Raw genomic sequence first — 20,550 nt, 5'->3', positions numbered from 1 at the left:
AAACAGAAATAATTAGTGGCCACCTATTCAATGGAGGCTCGTGACTATTCTGTTTACTGTCTTTTCACAAATGTAATTTGCATGATCAATTTACAATCTCAAACATGTTATAGAAATATACTTGTCTGCAATTTTTTTTATTTATTATTGACATTAGAATTGGGGGGGGGGGCTGTGGATTTTTGTCCTTCCTTCCCCGTTTCAGAATATATCATTTTCATAGTCATGCCATGCTTTGTGTAAGAGCTATGGAAGATTGAAAGCAACAACGAGAAATACAATATACACTGAATTGTCTCTACAAAAAAAAAAGTGGATTTTTGACCATCCTCCCCTTATTCAGAATATCTTTATTGTCATGGCATGCTTGGTTCAATAGCTATTGCTGAGAGAACCGATGATCCACTACTTTTTTACCTCGGACATAAACCCTGACTTTGTGGCTGTGTTAACTAGTGACGACCGGCTAACTAGCTGCACTGCGGTTTGCTACTAGCTGTTACTGCACCCGGATGCATTTTCGATATCATAGCTAGCTATAGTTTGGAGACCGCGTCTATCCTGCACTTCCCAATGAAATCTGATCTATGTTTTTTCTGAAGATTTTTTCAGAGGAAAATAACAATAAGGTAACTATTCAACTAACGTTAGCTAGCTAAAGTAGCCATCTGCCAAATCTGAGGCCGTGGAATTTCCACATTTTCACGGGCCTGTGTTCTTGCTAGCTAACGTTAGCTAATAATGTTACATACTAACGAATGGCATGGCTTATTTAATCGAAATGTTTTTATAATTTGTATTTTTAAAATATTTTTGTGTTTGTCCTTTGGATGGTGTGTGTGCACCGGGTTTGTGGATGTGTCTTAATAGACGTAGCTACCCGGCTAGCTAATAACGTTAGCTACTTCCCCAATCCCCAGCTAAGACTATTGGTGTATAGCTAGTACAGTATGTCCAAGCTAACTAGCTTTGTCACGGACAAAGACACATTGCTTTATCCAATGTGGAACTTAATATAGCTTCAAGTATACAGTAACTTTAGCTAGATATTAACGTTTCTTATTCATAGACAATCACCGTTTTGTTGGTGATTGAAATAATTGAAAACGTTAGCTTGTGAATCAACACATGATTTCAACAATCTAGCTACCACAGTTCTTTAATTTTGATTTCTGAATATACATTTTGTCTCCATCCTGGACAGATGCTTTCATGGGACTACAGATGCCGATGCCTTTGATGGGATTGTATTGCATGAAGCATAATGAGGGTGTATTGAAAAACAGGACAGAACCTTAATGTTAACATTTGGAGGTGCTGAATCTGCATACTTTTGGGGGAAGAAGATCTGCATAAAATGGAGATGGAGGAAACATGCGTTGTTAGAAAGAATATAGTCGATTTTTAACCTCAGGCCAAATCTTATTGGTCTTAAATTGTGTATTGGGAAAAAGATATCATATATCAAGATGACTTCAGAAGGATACCAGTACAGAGCACTGTATGACTATAAAAAGGAGAGGGAGGAGGACATTGATTTGCATGTAGGCGATATACTTGTGGTGAGCAAGGGTGCTCTGCTGGCCCTAGGCTGCCCTAATTGGGCTGAAGAAAAACCAGATGAGATTGGGTGGCTGCCAGGATTCAATGAGACAACTCATGAAAAAGGTGACTTCCCCGGGACTTATGTTGAGTTTGTGGGAAGAAAAATAATTTCACCACCAACACCAAAACCAAGGCCACCTAGGCCTCTTCCTTCCACATCAGATCTAGCCAGGACAGATTCAGAATCAGAGGGTGAGTAGTTGTACATCAGGTTACATTGCTGATGTTTTTATCTTGTCGGTTTTAAAGTACTGTACTACCAATTTGATTTTAAATTACCGTGACCTATCTTTTTGCACTGTTGATTCTGAATGTTATTGTGCATAGACATGGATTGCAGGCTGTAGTTTGTGTTTCAGCTCTTCCTTGGTTTGCTGTTTTATCAGTTTGAGTTGGTTACAACTAGTATTAAGCACTGAGCTGCAGATGTGCAGCAAGCCAAGGAAGAGCAGCTGTGCTGATTATGAATCTATGAAAACGCTGATGTGGAGGATTAGAGTGCTTCATAAGCTTTTACAAAGGAAGCTTAAGAGGCAAAACAGCAAATGCTTGTGTGTAACTCTGATCTGATACTAATAATTTACTGTAAGGCAGGCCTATACCTACAACAGTGCTGTGACTCCGCAAGGAAAAATGAATATCTGTGCAGGCTTGTTAGATGCGACACAACCATTGCTGTGTGTAAGATCTTAATTTTAATTGAATGCCTATAAAGGAAAGGTGAGCAAGATGGGTATTTGTTATCAGGTAACAATCAACTGTCCGGTAGCAGTTTAGAAAGTTTCAGGTACGTCATCTTTCTGTTGTGCAGGCTTCATGTTGCCAGATCTGCCAGAACAGTTTGCTCCTCCAGAGACTGCATCACCCATCCTGGTCAAGCTTCTGGAGGCAATAGAAGGCAAAGGTAAGAAGAGACCGTGGCCTGGTGCATGGGAGTAGTTAACGATGGTGAATGTTTTGCTTTTACATTGAAATGGTTAATCAAATCCACCTCCTGATCCTATTTTCTGTCCTGCAGGTTTGGAATGTCCAACCCTTTATAGAACTTTCACAGCAGCTTGTGGGCTGGATATGAGACAGTTCACTGACTGTGGTGAGTGAGTGGCAGATTGTGCCTAATGTGGTGGTTAATTTCTTTACTATCAAATGAGGCGAGACAAACTTATCACACAAGTCAGAGTTGTACTTAAACTAAATATTTTATCACTTATCAATAAGGGAGCAGGTCAATACAACGCGCACACATAGTGAATCGATTGAGTGCTCTACGATAATGATGGCTGGTCATGGCTGGTTGACAATTTACGCTCAGATGATTAGTTGAGAGCCCCGAGACAAATGTACAAAGATATTTTATAGTCAAGATACACCCCTTCCAACCTACATTTAAAACATTTTTTTTAACCTTTTATTTAACTAGGCAAGTCAGTTAAGAACAAATTCTTATTTTCAATGACGGCCAAGGAACAGTGGGTTAACTGCCTTGTTCAGGGGCAGAACGACAGATTTGTACCGTGTCAGCTCGGGGATTCGAGTCCCAATGCTCTAACCACTAGGCTACGCTGCTGCCCCTGACGAACAACAGATGTATAGAATGGGTCACAAGGTTAAGATTTGTATGGAAGATTTCTATAATACATAGCAGACAGTATCTGCTGTGTCAACAGTTTTCATTGTATAGAGACTAGTGTCTGGACCCTTATAGAACAGAAACATTAACTCATGCTCTGGAATGCTCTTTAGGTTTTATCACCCAAAAGACATTGTAAATCTCCTGTCAGTGTTATCTCCCAGAGGCCCATCCTCAGTAGAACACACACACAATAGTTAACAGAATACTCTATTCTGTTGCATAAAACAGCCATTTGATGCAATAAAAGTATTATAACATAATCTTGCAATTTTTCCACCATACTACTTCTCCCATTTTTAATAGTTCTTGAGAAACATTCATTTTTTTCTTAACCAAGTGATTGTTGTAACTGTCATATCTGTTGCATTCATCTCTACCATCTAAGTTTATTGATGCATTTACAGATTTGGAGCCTTTGGACCTACAGTCGTTATGTGATGGCCTTTGGAGATACCTGCAGGATTTGCCTAATCCAGTTGTTCCCACCTCTCTCCAAAGTGAGATGATTCATGCAGCACAGGGTAAGTAAGACCTGATGGCTAAAAAACTAATAGAATCCCTCAAACCAAATGTATACTCAAGAAGCGGCCCACGGACCAAATCCGGCCCGCAAGCCTGTGTGGCTCACCATACAAATAAAGTTATAGTATGTTGTGACAAAGGCAATGCTGTGCAGTACATTTTAATAGTGGTTGTCATTGATTTAATCTTTACCTTGTGTGACTGTTTCCTCTTTTCATGCTCACAGAGGTAAAGGATCCAAAGGACTGTGCCCAGTTGTTGCGCAGAATAGCCAGCTCATCTAACCATCCGCCCCAATACTGCCTCACGTTCTACTGCCTCATCAAACATTTCTGCCGGATTTCTCAGAACACCAGCAAAAACCAACTCTGTGTCAGAGACTTGGCGGAAATCTTTAGCCCTGTGCTTTTCAGGCTTCAACCAGCAAGGTCAGTATACAATTACAATTTAAATACTTTATTTTTCCCACAAGGGGCAATTATGCTGACAGGAATGCTTTTATGTATGAGGGCAGTATAAGAACAACATGTCATCGAGACAGTATCACTCACAGTAACTGAAGAATGTGAACAGATTATTTTTTGTGTGTTTAAATACACATACCAAATTTATTTAACCTTTATTTGATCAAGGAGTCATACTGATACCAAGGTCTCTTTTACAGATGAGCCCTAAATTACATAAATTACAGAAAATACACACATCAGAATATAAATACAAAATGCAAGCAGAAAGAAAGAAAAAACACGGTCTACAATTTAGCGAGAGGCAGGACCCATTTCTATAGAAGAAGCCCGTTTTTATTCTCAGCTTCTAAACTATCTCATCAATATGCTTTTTAAGACAGATTTTCATCTATCTAGATGCCCCGATATTTGTAAACAGGGGCACGATCAATATGGACACCATCTAGAGTACATATGCTTAAATCATCAAACTTATTTTTATGCGCTCTAGAAAACAACATATACTTAGTTTTACCTGCTTTCAGAACTAATTTCAGCTCAAAGTTTTTCTGTAATACAATGAAGGAAGACTGTAGTTCATATAGTGCCTGGTCAACTGTGGGGGCAATATCATATACAACAGTATAATCGGTATACAAGTACAGGTTACAACTTTTTACAGACAAGTCAATATTGTTAATGTAAACGGTAAAAACTACAGGACCCAGAATCGACCCCTGCGGTACACCTTTCGTAATATCCAGGAAGACGGATTTAACACCATCAGTAGATGGTACTTTGAGTTCTATCTGTCACGTAATGTTTAAACCATTTACATGCATCCTGGTCAAGACCAATTGAGGAAAGCCTCTGAATTAGCAGTGAGTGATCAACCGTATCGAAAGCCTTTGACAGGTCAATGAAATAAGGACGCAGCAGATAATAAATGTAACCATTTTCTATCTCTCAGCTGTGAGGCCAGCCTGGATTCCCTTATCAAGATTCTAGAGATCTTGGTCAACAGTGAATTGAGTGAAACCCAGGCTGCTCCAGGTAATACAAGCCATATTTTTTATGTTTCATATTTGGAATTGAATGTGATTTTCATGTCTGCTGAACTAATTGCTGACTATAGATCTCAAAGATAGAAAACTCTTCTGGGCCATAGCTGGTTACTTTTTCTTTTAGTAATTACTAAATAGTATCAGTATATGTTCTAGTGCTGGATTAAACTATCAAGTACACAAACTGTTTTCTGAGATGCTCATGCGTATTAGTATCGTTTATGGATCTTTTTTTGTGAGAATTTAAGGTTGAATGATTGTTCCGTGTTTGCGAGAGAGGGAGAGCGAATACTGTAACCATACAGTATTGTAGCTATTTGGTAAAGATGTAGTCTATTTTAAGCTCAATATGATGCATTGTAGTCTGTTGCCAAAGGGCTACAAGAGCATGGCTCACTGATGATAGTGACTGATGGCGCTGATTATTGTTTTATAGAAGCATCTTGGTACTGAGAAGGATTCAGTTACCGGAGTTCACTTTGTAAACTGGAGTGAGCCGACAACTGAAGGGTTGCTTGTATCAGAATATCTGATGCAATCTACTGCCTTTGTGCCCTTGAGCTAGGCACTTAACCTGCTCAAGTGGAGCTTCTCTGCGGCTGACACTGTGCTACTTCCAGCCTCTACCGGTCAAAAGTTTTAGAACATATAATCATTCAAGGGTTTTTCTTTATTTGTACTATTTTCTACATTGTAGAATAATAGTGAAGACATACAAACTATGAAATAACACACGTGGAATCATGTAGTATCCAAAAAAGTGTTAAACAAATCAAAATATATTTGAGATTCATCAAATAGCCACCCTTTGCCTTGATGACAGCTTTGCACACTCTTGGCATTCTCTCAACCAGCTTCACCTGGAAGGCTTTTCCAACTGTCTTGAAGGAGTTCCCACATATGCTGACCATTTGTTGGCTGCTTTTCCTTCACTCCAGTCCGACTCATCCCAAACCATCTCAATTGGGTTGAGGTCGGGGGATTGTGGGGGCCAGGTCATCTGATGCAGCACTCCATCGCTCTCCTTCTTGATCAAATAGCCCTTACACAGCCTGGAGGTGTTGGGTCATTTTCCTGTTGAAAAACCAATGCTGAGACCCACTAAGCCCAAACCAGATGAGATGGTGTATCTGGTTTGCACCCCAACACCATAACCATAACACCACCACCTCCATGCTTTACGGTGGAAAATACACATGCAGAGATCTTCTGTTCACCCATACCGCGTCTCATAAAGACACGGTGGTTGGGGAACCAAAAATCTCACATTTGGACTCTAAACCAAAGGACTTATTTCCACTGGTCTAATGTCCGTTGCTCGTGTTTCTTGGCCCAAGCAAGTCTCTTCTTATTATCCTTTAGTAGTGGTTTCTTTGCAGCAATTCAACCACGAAGGCCTGATTCATGCTGTCTCTTCTGAACAGTTGATGTTGAGATGTCTGTTACTTGAACTCTGTGAACCTTTAATTTGGCTGCAATTTCTGAGGCTGGTAACTCCAATGAACTTATCCTCTGCAGCAGAGGGGTTCTGTGTCAGTACCCTGACAGTCAATAAAGTAGGAATTGAAGGTTATTGCTATTTCGACTGCATCCTGTGTTAGATTGTTATTCACCATGATTTCTAGTCTTTTTGCAGTGTTACTATTGTCTTTCCCTGTTAACTTTTTTTAGATTCTCCCAGATCAATTTAGAATTTCCCTTTGCTTCACCAATTATGTTAATAAAAAAGTTTTCCTTGGCCTGTGATTTCTTACATCACCTTATTTCTCAACATGGTAAACCTACGTCTGTCATGCTTTAATTTGGATTTTAGGGCTATTTTTAGAGCATAATTTTGTTCTTCCATCAATTTCCAGATTTCTCCGTTTAGCCAAGGAAGAGTGCTCTTTTGGCCAGGTTTGGATTAGATTTTTTTTAGGAAACCATTTATTGTAGGTAGTCTGGATTGTGGATAGGTTTTTCTTTCAGCTTCCACATCTGTATAGGACCGATCATTCCAGTTAATTCCCTTAATTGCGTTTTCAAAATAATTTAATTCACTCTTAGGTATTCTTAGTTGATCCAGCCTTCTAACAATAGAGAGGTTAAACCTGTTCTTAGAAAGCTTTCTGGCTATAAGTGTCAGATTATGATCAGATAGCTCAAATTAATCTATGTTTTAGAGCCACCCTGGTTGGCCCTTTAACTAGCTGTGTAAGGTCAAAGGTATTAGTGATCCGTTTGAGGGTTTTCCTACAAGACTTGTCTTCGTAATTAATGTTAAAATCTCCCATTAAGATGACCTCTTTCCCAAAATCACATTCCCTAAGCATGTTATTAAACTTATCGAAAGAACACACTTTTGGTGGAAGGTACATTCCAATAAGGGTAAAAGTCATTGTTGAATTAGATCACTTTTTGGAATGACACTACGAATGTTCAAGTGCCCCAATAGTAGTCCCTTGGGTTTAGCTCGTGGGTCCCAGATGACTCGAGTGATTGACACATTGAAAAAAAAGTTACATTTTCTGTGTTTTCTGACGGCTGGGTTAAGGCTGTTTCGTTTTGATTAGGGGCAGTTCGGTAGCGTAATTAACTATCCCTCCTGCGTGCACTGGATGCGGGGAGCTAATTAAAACGGCTTGCATACCAGAAGCAGAGTCAGGGATTGCATATAGTGACTTGGGTATGTTTGAAGAGTCAAATTCCATCCTGGAGTCGAGTGAAACCATGGGATCATAGCACTCACCCACTTCCATAGTGGCGACGATCAGTGGACAAGGCCATCCACTGCTTTCCACTCCGGTGAGTATCGCTGGCTCGGTGATGTTAGGCCCAGGATTGAGTTGCACATCCCTGGAGAGCAGGAGGGTAGTGAACAGGTAGTTTTAACAGTTTCCGATAAATGTTAGACTTGTCTTTGTTATGCCTAAGTGGTTCAGTGGAATAGGGAGCGAGGTAGACTTGGCCATTATTCAGAACGTTATGGTATGCTGTGTACTGTCCTCTCCCATGGAACATTGAACCAATGTGTTTGGTGTTGATATTCTCCGCCAGTAGATTGATTGTCATCCCAGCAAGAACGCACTGAGATTATCAGTAGAGCAGCTACATAACTGACAATCATGGCAATGTACGGGAGATAAAACACATTGAGCTTTAAATCTTTGCATGAGTTACTTAGCTGGGGTCGGCGTACACCTGATGCTTTAGATAAAATAACAGCATTCGTAGGAGAAGCGCCACCTGCCGCACCACCCTCCCTTCCGTCTGCCATTTTAGAACACCAGTAATCCACGGAAACTGTGTGCCACAATGAGTGACAACTTTACAAAACCTGACCAGATCATTTCAAGTCATCAGTCGAGTCCCGAGTTGAGGCTCCAAGTCAACCACTGTTGTGTCATCGGCAAACTTGATGGTGTTGGAGTCGTGCCTGGTCAGGCAGTCATGTTTTCCTGTTTGCTTATGGCCGTATACAGCTCATTGAGTGCGGTCTTAGTGCCAGCATCGGTTTGTGGTGGTAAATAGACCGCTGCGAAGAATATAGATAACTCTCTAGGTAGGTAGTGTGGTCTACAGCTTACCATGAAGTACTCTACCTCAGGCGAGCAAAACCTTGAGACTTCCTTAAATATTGTGCACCAGCTGTTGTTTACAAATATACAAAGACCGCCACCCCTGTCGATACAGTGTATAACCCGCCAGCTGTATGTTATTCATGTCGTCGTTCAGCCACGACTCGGTGAAGCATAAGATATTACAGTTTTTAATGACCCGGATATGGGTGCTTGTAGTTCGTCCACTTGATTATCCAACGATTGTACGTTGGCCAATAGTAAAGATGGTAAAGGCAGATTAGCCGCCGTATCCTCACAAGGCACCCCGGCCTCCTTCCACGATATGTCTCTTTCTCCTGCAAATGTTGGGGATGAGGGCCTTGTCTGGAGTAAATCCCTCTCATCCAACTCGTCAAATAAACATTTATTTTGTCCAGTTCAAGGTGAGTAATCGAAGTTCTGATGTCCAGAAGCTCTTTTCGGTCATAAGAGATGGTATCAGCAACATTATGTACAAAATGATTTACAAACAATGCGAAAAATAAATAAATAACGAATAGCATGGTTGGTTAAGAGCCCATAAAATGGGAGCAATCCCCTCCAGCGCAACATCTGTTCGCCATCTGTGGTTTGCATGTGTTTCTTTGGCATCCTCCTACATCATTTTTTTGGTGAGATGTTACCATTAGACTGTATAATGTATTTTCATTGTGGGTATTTCTACATGGATGTGCATTGTGATGATTAGGCTATGTTACATTGATAGCTTGGCAGAGCAGATGAACTGCAACGAAGTACTACTATTTCACACAGGAGTAGTTATGGTGTACAGAGGCGTACTTCTTTTTGGATTTAATGTCTTTGCATTCAGGCCTCATTTTCTCCATTTTTTTTTTATTTATTTAGTCTGTCATCATAATATTTTGATATTGTTACTTTAAAATGTGGCCAAATAACACATTTCCACTTTCCCCCCCTCATACTCATATTGTTATGAACCGTTGCAATTTTTTGAGGAATTTAAGCCCGTTTCTGGTAGCTGATAACTATCTTCCTCACTCACCTAATCAAGTCAACTTAAATTTCACAAGTTCAGAAAAGGTAAGTTATGCGCTGTGAGACTGCAAATTGACAGCTTCGTTCTCTCTTCTTGCCGCAGCTTTGCCCCCGAAACCACCAAAGGCCCCTACCCCAGTTCCAAACAACGGGTTCAACAACAACATGGCATTGCAAGACGGGGAGTGGTACTGGGGAGACATCTCAAGGCAAGCCCTTATGATCTTAATGATAATTCAATTAATAATGAATTTATTGGTCAGTGTCTTATGATGAAAATCTCTTGGTTTCCAGTTTGATAATGAGTCCTATTGGATTTGTGAAGAAACTGTAGCGTAACCCTTCGTTATCTTGTAGGGAGGAGGTGAATGAGAAGCTGAGAGACACAGCTGATGGTACGTTTCTGGTCCGAGATGCATCCACCAAAATGCATGGAGACTACACACTGACTCTGAGGTACGTTGTGAATCGCATGGTTGCTAAATTAATATGGAACTCTTAATATCCTGCTCTGTCTAATGCAGGGTTTCTGTTAGCCAGTAATAGACAATTTTTAAATAAAATAATTGAAAAGCCAATAAATAAAATTGTCCGTAAGAAAATAAAAAATCCCATAGCAAAATAATGCTTTTAGCCTATTAATTGGTGGAAATACCAGTCGATGGAAATGCATTTGACCAGTCATGCTTATCGGTCTGTAGGGTAATTTGCATAATTGAGTGGAATTCAATTGGCAGCATACAGATAATGCGCACGAGAGCTGCTACTACAGCTCGTTCCTTTCTGCTGGAGTGAAACATGCTTTTATAACTTCCAATGCGCATCAATTTTAAACGCAGTCGCATGTTAAATCGTGGCTATCAAAACTGTTTTTTAAAATAGCAAACTTATTTTTCAACTGGTCATTGACGCTTCCCATTTTGCCATTCAAGTGCACAGGCAAGGGTAGGCAGGCAGGCTTCAGTGTGTCACTTTGCAATGAGCTAGGGGCAGTATGCATTTAAAAAAAATGAACTTAATTGTTTTAAACATGATTGTTTTGCTTCATATTATGAGGCATGTCTTACCTTGCTTTGAAGTAGCCTAGCCAAAATCTGACCATAGAAACAATTGCTTTATAAAGACTTCCATATGCCATTGAAACCAATAGCCTATTTTTTTTCTCATGTTCATATGGTTTTCAAATAAACTTTTTCATTGTCCAGTAGCCAAAGACACAATCCTAGTCATATTAGAAGCCTAGTTGTTGCATCATTAGATCTTCCCTCTTTCTTAATCTCTAACGGATATTTTGATCTCTGCCGCTCTTATGTGCGGTGCGCTTTTGGAAACGGTATTTTCCCGGCTAATTAAATTATGGAACAAGCATTCGTGAGCTTATAATGCGAAGAAATAATAGTTTATCAACATTTTAAACTAAACGTTCAAATCTGTTGCCTCAGCCTGATTTTGCTTTCTAACGTTCTTTTTATGTAGCTAAATTGGTTATATAAATTAGGGATCCCACAACTGTCTTAGTCTGTTTGGAATTGGCTAGAACTGCAAACTGACCAAGAGAATAGGTCAACTTTTCTACTATGGAGAATAGTAGATTGACATAGGCTAGTGATTTTGGTGTTTGTAACTCGTCTTGTTGGCTGAGGAAAAGTGGCAGTTATTCTAACGTCTTCAAAGTGCGCATCAGAATTCGGTTAGAAGGACACACACCGTTGCATCCTAGAGTTGCATTTTCTGTTAAGATGAATTACCATAATCTAAATGTGATTTCTGTCATTCTGAGCACCGTTGGTGGACGCCCTTAATTACACAATGCATATGGGTCCGGTATATTTCTCAAATGTCCGGTATATTTAAAATTAAACCCTGGCCTAAAGACACATGGCCATTTTCAAAGTTCCCTTTTTGATCTCGCTCATAGGAAAGGAGGAAATAACAAACTGATCAAAATATTCCATCGGGATGGGAAGTACGGCTTCTCGGACCCCCTGACATTCAACTCGGTGGTTGAGCTCATCAATCACTACAGACACGAGTCCTTAGCCCAGTACAACCCAAAGCTGGACGTGAGACTGCTGTACCCAGTGTCAAGGCTCCAGCAGGTAAGGGTGCCTCCACAATTCAAACACAAATGGAAGCTACACGTATTCAAAGATAAGAGATCTCTTGGTCAGATTATTCTATGAGCACAGTCAGTGCTTCATTTTCATATCCGCCATTTGAGTGTCACCCAGAACTTTTTTTTGCCAGATGACCGAGTGAGATTTGTTCCTCTAACTGCTTTGTTGTCTCCTGCAGGACCAGGTTGTTAAAGAGGACAACATTGAAGCTGTCGGTAAAAGGCTGCAGGAGTACCACCTTCAGTTCCAGGAGAAGAACCGAGAGTATGATCGTCTGTACGAGGAGTATACAAGAACATCACAGGTGAATTGCTATTGTCGTTCAATTGTGATTGAATTGTTTCTGATTGTACTGTATCCAACCTCCGGTTCTTTGTTTTCCTCAGGAAATTCAAATGAAGAGAACGGCCATTGAGGCATTCAATGAAACCATTAAAATCTTTGAGGAGCAGTGCCAAACCCAAGAGCGCTATAGCAAGGAGTACATTGAAAAGTTCAGGAGAGAGGGTAACGATAAAGAAATCCAGAGGTAATAATGAAAATTATTTTACATTATCTTTTCAACCAAAGATGTAGCTAACACTAATCACAGTTCAGTTCTATGATAAAGTGGTTAATATCTGTATCGGTGAGCGTATCAGAATCAGCCTACATTAGCTAAAAATGCCAGCATCGGCCCGATGTCTAGTTTAACGCTGATGTGCAAAACTGATGTCAAAGCTGACGTGCATACCTATATATAACATAAGTAGATCATGTAATGACACCATGAAAAATACAGCGCTACACAGAACAAAAGCAGAAAAATACTAAGCACACGCTTCCAACAAGTTCAATTTGAGTGGTCATTTGAAAGAGTAAGAACATTTCAGCGAGACAACTCAAAGGCGAAAGGCATTAACACCAAGATTATGGAATTCATTGCCCTTGACAATCAACCGTTCTCTGTCGTGGGTGATTTTGACTTTCGCGACTGATCGAGCACAAGGCACACACTACCAAGTGCTCTATTTTTCAGATGTTGCCCTACCGGAGTTACACAGTAATGGCGTCACTCCACTTAGCTTCACAACATACTATGGAACGCCATTTGGGTATTTTGCGTGTCAAATAACACTATTTGATGCATTTAATAAGCTTTTTTTATTTGACAGTTCTACTATAGAATGTTGTGTGTTCTGAATTTGCACGTGCAAGCCAAGCGCCACCACTACTATCAGTAGCACTGTCAAAGCAGTACAAAAAGTCTGCAAACAAGAAAACACCGTGTTGGTAATAAAGCATTATTTGTTCAACCGCAACTTCTGGGGTAGCTAGCTAGCTTTAGCGTGGTACCTAGCTAGCACCAATACAACCAGCCTGAAAACAATGACCAGTCGAAACTTCAGTCCTTTTTATTATTCTTAGCAATGATTTAGGAATCCTGGTAAGTATTAGCTAGTTAGCCACTTGTTGTTCACCTATTGAAATTGAACCTCAGTTCATGAAAATAAATAGCTAGTCAGCTACTTAACCCTGTTGCCCAAAGTTAACGTTATAAGCAGCCAGCTAGCTTCATCTGGCTAGTGAGGCTCGACAGGACCGGGTTATGTGTTGTTAAGCTAGGCACAATAGGGGAATTTGCGGTTTACCTTCAAAATAAAAGTACCTCCTTTGAAAGTGATGCAGAAGGTAACAATTGGTGGAATCATTCCATATTTAGACTAGATAATGTTAAACAAGGTTGGAATGTGAAGCAATGAAATGGGGTATCCGTCTACTCGGTGACACCCACAGAACACAACTGAAGAGTTTACATAAATATTAGCGTTGTAGCGCTTATCGCGGGACTGTGACTGTGTGAAATCACCTCCCCAGTCAGCCTATTGTGTGTATTGACGTTCATATTGTACAGTTTCACGTAAGGATTGGGGATCAATGAAATGGGGTATTAGTCTACTCAATACCCAAGCTATTTTTTCCCAACATCCTCAGTTATCGGACTCCAAAATATCCACAAAGTATAGTTTTTCCTCGGGAATAGTGTTCAATACACATAGGTTGACAATAAATGTGGCTCAAGTTGTTTGAGTCCCGCAATAAGAGCTACGACACTAATGTTCTCTGGGTGTCACTGAGTAGACTGAAACCCCATGTCATTGATCCACAATCCATAGGTAATACTGTACAGTGAAATAAGTATGCCCCTCCTCCCAATGCAATTCTAAAGTAAAATACATTGTGTGATTTCAGATTTTTGTCAAATTAACAAATTGTCTTTTGTTGGTTTTATATAACATTCCAACATTGTTTAGCATGATTTATTCAATTATGGAATAATTCTACTATTTGTGTTCATTTGCATCTCTGTCAATTACATTCTTTTATTTTGAAGGCTAACTGCAAAGTACACTATTGTGGCTATCTTCACATAGATGAGTCCGACCACCATTAATCAAATAAGAACTGTCTTATAAATTAGGGTTATTTTAGATGGTGACACCTAGCTATATAGTTAGCCAGCCAACTATAGCTACTGAAACAGATTGTCTTTTTGCTATATTTTGGGGGAAGAACATTGTTTGCATCCATGTTCTAGCTAGCTTTTTTTATGACCAGCAATGTAGGTGCGCGAGACAACTTTACAAGCATCGTAGCATAAATATCGATGAATCATTGTGACATATTAAATACAGGTGATGGTGTAATCACTACGTAAAAAAATAGAAACGTGTTCAATTATTATGTGACTTGCAGTCATATTCAGGTTCTGATTGGTCAACAAGCTTATTTGACACACAAAGGCCCAAATGGCGTTCCATAGAAATCCTGGTTGAGAATGAAACGATTGAACAACGAAACAGCGCATTAAGTGAAAGAAATAGCTTTTGATTATGTGTTACTGTTAATGGGGACCAACAAAATAACTTATTGGTCAGTGTGGTGTGTAAAAACCTTTATTTAACCAGGCAAGTCAGTTCAGAACAAATTCTTATTTACAATAATGGCCAAACCCGGACGAAGCTGGGCCAATTGTGCGTAGCCCTATGGCACTCCCAATCACAGCCGGATGTGATACAGCCTGGATTCAAACCAGGAACTGTAGTGACTCCTCTTGCCCTGAGATGCAGTGCCTTAAACCGCTTGTCCGTGTGTGTGTAACTATTTAACTGTACTAAAATGCTTAAAAGGCCGCTAAATGTTTAAATATCGGTTATCGGTATTGTTTTTTTGGCAAGGAAAATATTGAGTATCAGCCAAATATGTCATATCGGTGCATCACTAATGGTAATAGTATTGTAGAAGTTTGTATACCCACAGAATCACTGGAGTTTTGTTGATGCCACAACTACTCAGATTGCTTCACTGTTGGAGAAGCCAAATGTGCCTTTCTTATAGAAGTACAACAGCTGTCTCATATATTGACAATAGGTGATATATTTTTGACAACAATAATTGTTTCTCCTAGAATCATGGGAAACTACGACAAACTGAAATCGAGAATAAGTGAGATTGTGGACAGCAAACGGCACCTGGAGGACGATCTGAAAAAGCAAGCAGCGGATTACAGGGAGATCGATAAGAAGATGAACAGCATCAAACCTGATCTCATTCAGCTCCGCAAGACCAGAGACCATTACCTAATGTAAGTATAGCACCAGTCTTTGCTGTTATCAAATATTTTGTCTATAATGTCCCGTTACTAAATGACTGACATAAAACTTTTTATTTTTTTTCTCATGGTAGGTGGCTGACACAAAAGGGAGTGAGGCAGAAGAAGCTGAATGAATGGTTGGGTATCAAGAATGAAAACCCAGAGGAGTAAGTATCCATTTCCCACGCTTTTACTTTGGATTGTTTTTTAAAGATCCACTTCAAAGCATGTTTCTTTTTAAAGGAGTAATTCAAACAGAAGTTAGTGTTGTATAAAACTAATGTGATTATTGTATTGCAGTGAGTACTCAATGGTTGAAGATGACGAGGACCTCCCACATCATGATGAACGTTCGTGGAGGCTAGGTAACATCAACCGGCTGCAGGCAGAAGCTCTGCTCCGGGGGAAGAAGGACGGAACATTCCTGGTCCGGGACAGTAGCAAAGCTGGCTGCTACGCCTGCAGTGTTGTGTATGTATCTAATAATACAAGTTTGCGGGATGCTTATATTTGTCCTGTTAATGGAAATGTGTTTTTTTGCATATCCCAACTCCCCCCTGAGACACCCACAAGGAGTGGGGCCAGGGTCACTATTGTATAGCACTGCTGTTGCAATTAGGGTTAAGTGCCTTACTCAAGGGAATAGCGACAGATTTTTAGGCTACCTAATCACACTGAAAAAAAATCCACATGAAGACACATGATTTGAGTTTAGTGTCATGATAATTTAAGACCTAAACACTCATGTTTCATAGAGTTAATCAATCTTATTTAATGAGATCCGATTATTCAGTCTTAATGTGTTGACAGATTTTATGATGTTAATATGCAGCATTAGTATTGAGTGTATATTGGCAACTTGATTAGCATATTGATCAGATTTGTTAGATCATATTCATAATAAACAAACTGATTCTCCTCATGCTACATATTGAGAGAGACTGAAGGAAGAAGGAAAAGTTGACCTTGGTGTGTTTCTAAATGATCAAGTTGACAACATGTAACAAAACCAGGTCATTCTTTATTTTCGGGAACCATGTAAAATAGTCCATACATGGAATTTGGATGTATTCTGAACTTGATGTATTCTAATTTAAAATGTCTTTCTTTGCAGTGTTGAGGGTGAGGTGAAGCATTGCGTTATCAACAAGAGTCATACGGGCTATGGATTTGCAGAGCCGTATAACCTGTATGGCTCCCTAAAAGAACTAGTCCTGCATTACCACCACACGTCACTCGTACAGCACAATGATTCTTTAAATGTCACGCTCGCCTACCCAGTTTACACACAGAAGAGGCGGTGAGGAACTCATGGTGAGGACTTGGACTTCATGATGGACAATCAAGATGATTTCTTTGGAAATGCAAATGCCTAGGATGGTATCAATTAAAAAAGGGAAACATTGGTACAGGTGTTTGACATTTTGGAAATTTCAAAAATCAGGAGATGGTCCTCGTTTTAATCTTTTTTTGTTGTTTTTTGTGCTTTTTCCTTTGGATAGCCATGATTACATATGTGTGAGTGAGCATGGTATGTGTAGTCAAGCCTACTAATTGAAAAAGGAGGAGAGACTTGAAGCAGCATGTGACATTTTAAGACAGGTTTTCAGACACAGATTAAGCCTGGCCCTGGGCTAAAATGCATGGTCAATGGAGAGTCTCCATTGAAATAGCTTTTTAGTCCCGGACTAGGCTTAATCTGTGTCTGGGAAACCGCATTTTCAGTGTTTGCATTTAACTGAAATGTTTGGCTTTCAATACCAAAGTCTTCATTCAACATCCTGACACTGTCAAGTGTAAGTTTTTGTTGTGCTATGCAATGCTGTCTGCGTCCTCAGAATTAATATGTACCCTAAATATATTTGTATTTTTTTTTTAATGATTATTGGCCATCAATGTAGGTTACCTATTAGCTAGACATGGTGTGGGACATTTTTCATTCTCTACTTCTACACACAAGACTTATTTGGTTTACACTTAGTAAAATGTTAAAAGCATTCACATTAGAGTAATTTTAAATGTATTTAAATATATATATATGACACACACAGTACCAGTCAAAAATCTGGACACCTACTCATTCTTTATTTTGACTATTTTCTGTAGAATAATAGGGAAGACATCAAAATTATGAAATAACACATGGAATCATGTAATAACCAAAAAGGTGTTTGAAGAATCTCAAATATATTTTAGATTCTTCAAAGAAGCTACCCTTTGCCTTGATGACAGCTTTGCACACTCTAGACATTCTCTCAGCCAGCTTCACTTGGAATGCTTTTCCAACATTCTTGAAGGAGTTCCCACATATGCTGAGCACTTGGCTGCTTTCCCTTAATCCTGCGGTCCAACTCATCCCAAACCATCTCAATTGGATTGAGGTCGGGTGATTGTGGAGACCAGGTCATCTAATGCAGCACTCCATCACCCTCCTTTTTAGGGGCGGCAGATTGGTTAGTGTGTTGGACCCGTAACCGGAAGGTCAGTTCAGGGATTCGATCCAACAACAAGTTAAAAATCTGTTGTTCTGCCCCTGAGCAAGACGTGGATGTCGATTAAGACAGCCCCCTGCTCCTCTCTGATTCAGAGGGGTTGGGTTAAACGTGGAAGACACATTTCAGTTGAATACATTCAGTTGGACAACTGACTAGGTATCTCCCTTTCCTTCATGATCACATAACCCTTACACAGCCACGCGGTGTGTTGGGTCATTGACCTGTTGAAAAACAAATGATATTCCCACTTAGCGCAAACCAGATGGGATGGCGTATCGCTGCAGAATGCTGTGGTTGCCATGCTGGTTAAGTGTGCCTTCAATTCTAAATAAATCGCTGACAGTGTCACCAGCAAAGCACCATCACACCTCTCCCATGCTTCATGATGGGAACCACACATACAGAGATCCGTTCACCTACTCTGCGTCAAACAAAGAAATGGCGGTTAGAACAAAACATCTCGGACTCATCAGACCAAAGAACAGATTTCCACCTGTCTAATGTAATTGCTTGTATTTCTTGGCCCAAGCAAGTCTTGTCTTCTTATTGATGTCCTTTGGTAGTGGTTTCTTTGCAGCAATTCGACCATGAAGGCCTGATTCACACAGTTTCCTCTGAACAGTTGATGTTGAGATGTCTGTTACTTGAACTCTTTCAAGCATTAATTTGGGCTGCAATCTGACTAATGAATTTACCCTCTGCAGCAGAGGTAACTGTGGGTCTTCCTTTCCTGTGGTGGTCCTCATGGGAGACCGTTTCATCATAGTGCTTGATGGTTTTTGCGACTGCACTTGAATATTTTTTTCCGCATTGACTGACCATGTCTTAAAATAATGATGGACTATCGTTTCTCTTTATTTGAGCTATTCTTGCCATAATATGGACTTGGGTATTTTACCAAATAGGGCTATCTTCTGTATACGACCCCTACCTTGTCACAACTCAACTGATTGACTCAAATGCGTTAAGATGGAAAGAAATTCCACAAATTTACTTTTTAACAAGGCACACCTGTTCATTGAAATGCATTCCAGGTGACTACCTCATGAAGCTGGTTAAGAGAATGCCAAGAGTCTGCAAAGCTGTCATCAAGGCAAAGGGTTGCTACTTTGAAGAATCTCAAATATAAAATATTTGGATTTGTTTAACACTTTTGTTTTGCTAACTACATGATTCCATGTGTTATTTCATAGTTTGTCTAAGCTATTGTTCTGCAATGCAGAAAATAGTTAAAATGTTAGTGAGTAGCTGTGTCAACTTTTGACTGGTATGCATATATATATATATATATATTTGGTTTTATTTATTTCCTTTTGACCCAGAAACCCTGTGCAAAGATGATTTGTTTCTCTTAATTATTTTATGTTGTGTTATTGTGTTACTAATATTCCCTGTTGTGAATGCATATAAACCACCCTGTTTCCTCATAGAAAGGCCAGTGAAGTATTTGGTGTCCCTGAGAGAGAGAAAATGTCATTCCTTGATTCTGTATTTTCTGTATCAGAAAATGTTTACTTAGAATTCTTTAGTTGCAACTGTTAAATATTTTTTCTTCTTGTGTAATTCATGCCATGCCTGACTTGATATGACATAGGGAACATTAAAGCACCAAATTCATGAAATATCATTTAAATTTGTTCTGTTTTTACTTACATGTATTTGCCAATTGGGACAATTTTATGCTTCAACAGTGCAAATACGACCTATGCAGATTGATCAATATGGTAGACACAAGTATAGGGACAAAGTGGAGGAGCGGGTCGAACACGAGGGCTTCTAACAATCTGGGATTACAAAAATAAAGCTGCCCTACCCGATGAGCTAAACACTTTTTTTGTCACACTTCGAGTATGTATGTAGGATGTATGTATGTATATCGCATTCGGAAAGTATTTAGACCCCTTGACTTTTTCCACATTTTGTTACGTTACAGCCTTATTCTAAAATATATATATTTTTTTAAATCCTCAATCTACACACACTACCCCATAATGCAAAGTAAAAACAGGTTTTTAGAAAATGGTAATTTATAAAAACAAAAAAAACACCTTTTACGTAAGTATTCAGACACTGGACTCAGTACTTTGTTGTAGCACCTTTGGCAGCGATTAAAGCCTCAAGTCTTCTTGGGTAGGATGCTTCAAGCTTGGCACACCTGTATTTGGGGAATGTCTCCCATTCTTCTCTGCAGATCCTCTCAAACTCTGTCAGATTGGATATGGAGTGTCGCTGCACAGCTATTTTCAGGTCTCTTCATACATGTTTGATCGGGTTCAAGTCCTGGCTCTGGCTGAGCCATTCAAGGACATTCAGAGACTTGTCCTGAAGCCACTCCTGCATTGTCTTGGCTGTGTGCTTAGGGTCGTTGTCCTGTTAGACTGGGGCGAAGGTTCACCTTCCGAGGTCCTGAGCGCACTGGAGCAGGTTTTCATCCAAGAT

The 20,550-nt window shown here is 39.7% G+C and overlaps 1 protein-coding gene across 1 annotated transcript; it reads left to right on the top strand.

Annotated features, from left to right (window-relative positions):
• Positions 1 to 219: 219 nt before the first annotated feature.
• On the top strand, positions 220 to 19,738 carry LOC139411266 (phosphatidylinositol 3-kinase regulatory subunit alpha-like). Its single transcript, XM_071157328.1, has 16 exons — positions 220 to 629; positions 1,205 to 1,797; positions 2,417 to 2,509; positions 2,624 to 2,698; positions 3,643 to 3,759; positions 3,987 to 4,188; positions 5,177 to 5,259; positions 9,969 to 10,074; positions 10,223 to 10,321; positions 11,784 to 11,964; positions 12,161 to 12,286; positions 12,369 to 12,511; positions 15,431 to 15,607; positions 15,709 to 15,783; positions 15,917 to 16,087; positions 16,731 to 19,738. Exons 2-16 carry the CDS (start codon positions 1,470 to 1,472, stop codon positions 16,918 to 16,920), a joined length of 2,166 nt encoding a protein of 721 aa, XP_071013429.1. The 5' UTR covers positions 220 to 629; positions 1,205 to 1,469; the 3' UTR covers positions 16,921 to 19,738.
• Positions 19,739 to 20,550: the final 812 nt, after the last annotated feature.

This window comes from Oncorhynchus clarkii, chromosome 6 (genome assembly GCF_045791955.1).
Source record: "Oncorhynchus clarkii lewisi isolate Uvic-CL-2024 chromosome 6, UVic_Ocla_1.0, whole genome shotgun sequence".
Lineage (NCBI taxonomy): Eukaryota > Metazoa > Chordata > Actinopteri > Salmoniformes > Salmonidae > Oncorhynchus > Oncorhynchus clarkii.
This window is presented reverse-complemented; position numbering and strand designations above follow the sequence as displayed.